The 6,850-nt window shown below is 33.2% G+C and overlaps 1 protein-coding gene across 1 annotated transcript in view; it reads right to left on the bottom strand.

The window, feature by feature from the left end:
• Window positions 1–1,525: 1,525 nt before the first annotated feature.
• The window catches only part of ING3 (inhibitor of growth family, member 3), a 28,506-nt gene continuing 23,181 nt past the window's right edge, over window positions 1,526–6,850 (bottom strand). Inside the window, exons 10-12 of the mRNA XM_011937387.1 lie at window positions 6,302–6,494; window positions 3,945–3,983; window positions 1,526–2,459 (exon numbers count right to left, since the gene is read on the bottom strand). Coding sequence (XP_011792777.1) covers window positions 2,343–2,459; window positions 3,945–3,983; window positions 6,302–6,494 — 349 coding nt within the window. The 3' untranslated portion in view covers window positions 1,526–2,342. The remainder of the gene's footprint in view (window positions 2,460–3,944; window positions 3,984–6,301; window positions 6,495–6,850) is intronic.

Raw genomic sequence — 6,850 nt, 5'->3', positions numbered from 1 at the left:
ACCATGAACATTTTGATATACACTCCACAGCAGTAAGGCCTCAGTTTTCACCACCTACGAACTCTGAACTCACATTTGGATATTTTGTCCCACCAACTGTTACATGAGTTTTGCACAACAGAGAATTTGAATGTTTACTTTATAATACCAGAAATACTTACTTTGCCGCTTGGTGTAAATGTCACAAAGAATATTAATAGTTGGCCACATTTTTTGGGGGGCGATGAGGTAGTTCCATGTTTGGGCCCATTATATATGATTCAGATATTAACAGGTTCTACCCATTACTAAATACCTGCACCAAATTTTGGTTTCTTTCTTTATACATGCTTCATAAAATATTCAGTGTTTGAGTTTAAAACTTGTCAAAGTGTTTTCTAAGTGATTTGGTAAGGAGTGGAATTCACACACTGAAAGGGGATGTAGGAGCTGGAAAACAGGATGTTCCCGACTCAGACAAAGAACTTTCTTTTCAAATAAGGCTGTACATAAGGCTTTTTCTTTTGACCAATTCTATAAAATGAATGAGGTTGGAATAGTCACAATATATAGAGGATGTAAATGATACATGTGAGTATTTCCAGGCAATATACGTTGATAAACAAATTGAATACTACATTATTTATCACTTCTTAAAGGGTTATAAAATCTCAAAATATTGAGTATCATGAAATGGTGATAATCATGATAGTATGAAATCATGAGTACCCACAAATGAACCTAACTTGTTTAGGGGCTGGCAGAGTTGTATAATCAGACTGTGGCAGCTCGGAATCATGGGATCTCAAAGGTGGAAGAGACCTTTGAAATCCCCTATCTACTTCACACCCTTTGGGTAGCACTGCATAGATTTTACACTGTTATCTGAGTAAGTTCTAAGAAGCTCGTAAGTGGTTTAATTAAAGCAGAAATCTGATGGAACCCCGTATGTTTCAATATAAAAGATATATGATGTATTAAGTATCTTAAAAGTTAAAGATTTTTCTATAGACCAGACTCAATATTATACTTTAAATAAAACCTCCACTATGCAAATTTATAATTTTAATAGCACCTATAGAATAAGACCTATACTGTAGTCGGTATCACCCTGGTGCAGTAAGCCCAGAGCAATACAAAATTTGAATTAACTGTCGTATCAGTAAGTGGCAGAATCGAAAATAGCTGAATTTGAAGCTCTCAACCGGGGGGATCTCTCCACTCTATTTGGATACATTGCCTCCAGTCAAAACACCCATAACCATTATTTTCATTTTAACTGCTGTACTTACACTTCTTTCATGTCTTTTAGACTGAGGGAAAAGCCAGAAGATGTTCTAAAAAAAAAATACATTGGCATTTCAAATTTACATTAAAAATATCTTTCCTGTATTCTCATATCACAAATTCTAAACATTATTAAAGACATCACAGATTACACAGTATTCTGTGCCCTGGGCCTCTGATTCTTTTTAGATTATGGAAGTTGAGAGTTAATTGGAATTCAGAAATTTTCATTATTAAGTATGTAAAGTATAAATACAAGTAATTTTTTAAAAACTTTATTTTAACACCTAATACAATTGCAATTTTAAGGATTACTTGCACAAAAAAATAAACACATTTGGTATAAAAATGTATCACTTTAACGCCCTTGCCCCTTCAGTCCCCCACCCCCTCCCTCATGAACTGCACTCTATCTGGATGCAGAAACATAGAAAGACTAATGGCACAAATTACTTTTTACCTACAGGAGTTTCTGTTTATGTACCCAGGTACTCTAGAGGATACCAGCCCACTTTATCACATGAACCATTTCCTTCAGCCTGCTGAATTAGTTTCACAAAGAAACAAAGCTTATTATAAAGGCATTTTAAAAACCATTATCTTAAATTCTTTTTAGAAGCACTGACTTTTTTTTTTTTTTTTTTGCAACCATTTATATACAGTGTTACATAACAGCTCTGGAGTACAGTACATGCAGCAGAATATACCTGTTGAATATAAAATATTTTCCTTAAAATCTTCATCATTGGAATTCCTTGAAGTCTAAATCATAGAATGCCCATTACTTTGAGAAAATGGTTGAGGAGTACAAATGTCTGCATATGTTGGCCACTGAAATAATCCAAGGCTAACTGGAATAATATTCATAGCACACCAGGAGTGCATAAATAATTTACTTACATTATTAAAATACAACCCATAAAATTCAAGTTCAAGATCTTATAGGATTGTCTATGTAAATCCTTTAAGTGGTTGCCTGGAAATGCATTGTTTCCTCTTTCTCTTCCCTTCTTTTTAAAGTCCTATATAAAATGTTCAGCTGAAGTTTATTTCTTCCTCAAACAAAAGGACCACCTTTATTTGTGTCTGCTGCCTCTTCTCTTCATTGCAGCAGTGCACTGTGGACAGTACCATTTGCCTTTTGGTGCCTCTGTCAATCCAACGCAGCCATAATGGAACCACTCTATAGGGCACTAGAGGCAAAATTGCAAAAAAACAAGTTTTCAGTACTTCTGAAGGCAAGAGAGTATATTAATAATATGCTCAGGAGACTGAATAATCCATTTAATTTAACAATAATTGGATGCGTAACATCAGAATTTTTAGAGCTAGATTATTTAGACATCATTTAGACTAAATGATAAGCTTCAGGAATGAAGAAATGAAGGCACAAAAAATTATGCATCTTCAAGAATCCTGAGGTCCATGTAATCTAGGCCCATCATCCTAATGAATGAAAATTCACTAATTTTCAACTTTCAAGGGCAAAAAGAAGTGAGGTGAGTCTTCTATGTAGAAAGTAAACATATCTTAAGATTTTATTTAATAGCCTTATTTGCTGTCTCATAAAGCAGAATAAGCTGATTGTAATTAAATACATTAATTTATGTCTTACTCCCTGGATTTCCTACCTGAGTGTTTCTATTCCTAGAAATGTAGGGAAAAAGTATTCCTCTTTGAAACATATTAAGCAGAAAACTCTTTCATGGAAAGTCTTAGCACTCTAAAGAGCACAACTGGGAATAAGAAGAATCAGAGAAGCATGATGCTGGTACTCACAGAAATCTCATTCATCATTTTCACTAACTGTGCCAGAAGAATTTACAGTGATATTCTTGAAATGGTTGGGCAATACTGTTTTTGCAATTACCACAAACAGCCTACAAGGGATTCTACATAGGGAAATAGAAGGAGGGTCTGTCTCCATCTATGTGAGCATGTTGCCGTGACCCTATCAGGTCTAGGAAAAGTACACATTTTAATGCACCTAGCCAACCCCCTCAATCTTCAGATTGTTTTACAAATTTAAAACTCTTGTTAATCTTAGGATCCTGTCACTACTAAATAAGAAGGGAGTCAAAACTACTAGACAACAATATTCTCAGTATTGAATAAAAATACGTATCTCTAACTAAAATTAAGTCTCCTAAAAACCAGGAATTCCTTCCTTTCAAATTTCCTTTACTTTTTAGATCAGAGGTAGCTCTTATCAGCTGACACCTGCACAGTACAGTAAAAAATATTATACTCATGAGAGGAAGATAATCTCACAGTAGATCCTCAATTATCCCACCCTTCACTTTAGCACGGTGCAGCCTGAAAGAATGAATTGTTTTAAAATTCCATTTCTTCAATGTGATAAATGAACCGGATTCTAGTAAACACAGTATTTTTTAGCAAAGGGAAAGGAGGATATTTATAATTTTCATACAACATAACACTTCTGAGACAAACCATCTGCACAGAAAACCATAAAATTAGCTTTAAAAATTAAAATAGGGAACACATAAGGGACATTACCCTATTTTGAAGAGGAATATTCTAGCATTAGCACAACATAATTAATATACCTGCAAACCTGTTTTCTTAAACCAAGCCATATAGCATATAAGACAAATATTCAAGTAATGACAACCTGTGATTCTTTTCATTCCTAAATAGAAAAATTTAATACTTACATCTTGGTTATCACATCCCACCATCTCACCATAAGATACCTAGTTAAAAAAAAAATTAAATATCTTTATTATGACTATGTAACAAACACCTAAATCCCAATTAACTGTTTATGATACTGCTGGAAAATAGAGGGAAATACACTGAATATACAATTACACTGAGAATCAAGGTATAATTAGTTTTTTCCTGAAATATTCTTTTGGGCAGCATGGGGCAAGGGTGGGAAGAAATGCACAAGAAATTATCTGCCCTTCAGAAGTCTGGAAGAACTTGCCATATAAATCACCTGGATGAAGGAGTCATCTTTCTGGGTAGTTCTTACTGTAAAAATTTTCAGTTTCTTTCTTGATTATTTACTTACTGAAAGTTTTTACTTCTTGGGTCACATTAGGTCATTTATATTTTTGCAATTAATAGTCCACTTCCTTGAAACTTCTATACTTCTCTATTTTATGTCCTTTCTCATTTTGCTTTTGCTATTCATCACCAGCACTTTAGGGTGTAACTTGCTAATTGTTGAGTTCGCTGAAGTTCTCAGTAGACTGAATAATTTTTCAGACAGGATTAACTAGATGGCATACCTTCTGATTCTCTGCATAAGTGAAAATATATTTACATGGTCCTATGCATAGAAATAACTTCTTTGAATATCAAGTTTTTGGGGGGCTCTTAATTTTTCCCTAAAAGCTCTACAGAAATATTTCATCACCTTCTAGTTTTTTAGTGTTACAGAGGAAAACTCTAGGTTCACTCTGATTTTGTTCTTTTGCAAGTAATCTATTTTTGTTGTGAGAATACAGGATATGCTTTCCTTAATCATCTGTGCTGAAAAATGTTTATCAGGTGATAGTAGAACAGCTAACAAATTGTTAAAATTTTTAAAAATCGGATTGGTAACTCACACTGTTAGACAAAATAATCTGCTGATAGACTAAGACTTAAATGTGAAGAAACTGAAGCATGCAAAGAACTAGACAAAATGACATAAAAATTAGGAGAAAATATTATACAAGATAAATTTTTATGGAAAGAAGAGCCAAAGAGAAAGCCCTTCTAAGTATATAATCCATGGCTTGCTGCATAAAAAAAAAGATTAAGTCATAACTACAAAATATCAAAATTTTAGAATTATTAAAAATAACTAAATCAAGCAAATATTTAAAGCACATAATAAAAACAATAGAAAAATCAGCCAACACTATTAGATGTCAATTCATAATGTAAAAAACAAAAATGGTCAAAAGATGTCCAACTCTAATATTAGTGTATTTAAAACAATTGTGACATAAAACTATCAAATTGGTACTTAGTTTTTAAAAGAAAATAATATCCAGCTGTTGGACAGTGTTTAGTAAACAGGTATGTTCATTAATTTTTGGTAATAAATTTCTAGAAAATATATTTTGGTAGTCTGTCAAATATTTATGCCTAGTTTTATTGCTAAAAGATTATCAAAAAAATCAGATGTATAAAATGGATTACATTTTTAAAATGCCTATCGTAATATTATCCCTAATTTCAAACAAATTAAAACCACTATAGCTAGAAATAGGTTAAAAAAAACTATAGTGGATGGTATAAGAGATAACTATGTGAAGATTTTAAAGATTTTTCTTTAAAATAATGTTTGGTATACCTGATTTAGAGAAAAAAGCCAGTAACAAGAAGGTATACACTGTGGTTCCTACTGACAAACTTACATACACACACGTGTATGCATTATATGCATATATATGTGTTATGAAATGCATACTTATGTCTCAAAATTCATATGTTGAAGCCCTAACCCCCAACGTGACTGCAATTGGACACAGGGCCTGTGAGGAGGTGGTAAAGGTTAAACGAAGTCATAGAGTGGAGTCCTACTCTGAAAAGGCTGGTGCCCTTATAAGAAGAGACACCACAGCATACTTTTTCTCCCTCTATCATGTGAGGACCCAGTGAGAAGGCAGCAGTCTGCATCTAGGAAGAGAGCCCTCCTCCAGAACTGAGTCAGTGGACACCTTGATCTTGGACTTCCCAGCCTTCATACCTGTGAGAAAATAATTTTCTGTTGTTTAAGCTACCCAGTCTGTTGAATTTTATTAAGGCAGCCAATGTGCACGTGAGGTATATGGTAGTGGTACATCAAAAATGTTTAGTTACAGGTTGTATCTGAGGGCTAGGATTATGGGTAACATTTTTCTTTATACTCAGTATTTACAGCAAATGTCACTTTTGTAAGAAGGGAGAGAAAAGTATACAAACAAAGCAGGGGTATTTTAAGTGAGTTTTAAAAAATGCTTAAAAATGAAACAGTTCTCTTTCTTCCAGTTTATTCAGATTATACTTTTATAGACATATACCAGACTTTTACCTGATTACAAATGCAGTATCGAGGTTCATTTGGGTCATAAGTCCAATCAACCTGACTGTTTGAATCAGATTCTGGCACTACAGTTGTTTGTTGAGAGATCTCTTGTACAACAGTTGATGATGAAGAACACGATGATAAAGAAGAAGAGGAGGAGGAAGATGATGACTGTTGGCTTGAAGACTTGTTGTTGTTTCTGAAAAAAATAGTATAAGTTTTATTTGCTCACCATCCAGAAGTTACCAGAGAATAACTCTGTAATAAATAGTATAAAATGAAATGACATCAAATGTATAAATTAAAGTCTAAGCTAAAGTAATCTAGATTTACCAATGACTTAAATTATAGGTAGTACTTTGAAGAATTAATATAAATTTTGGCTACTTTACAGACATTATTCGTATTTTTAAGTAAACTGAATACCCTTCATCAAAACCTAAAGCACATATACACAAAACCATTTGATAAAAGTGGTTATAACCATCAATTGATGGGTGAATACCTACCACAAGTATGGCAGGGAACCAAGACTGAAAATTCACAAGTAATTTA

The sequence above is a fragment of the Colobus angolensis genome, unplaced genomic scaffold (assembly GCF_000951035.1).
Source record: "Colobus angolensis palliatus isolate OR3802 unplaced genomic scaffold, Cang.pa_1.0 Scaffold163, whole genome shotgun sequence".
Lineage (NCBI taxonomy): Eukaryota > Metazoa > Chordata > Mammalia > Primates > Cercopithecidae > Colobus > Colobus angolensis.
The sequence above is the reverse complement of the archived record's forward strand: the minus strand, read 5'-3'. Positions and strand labels throughout refer to the sequence as shown.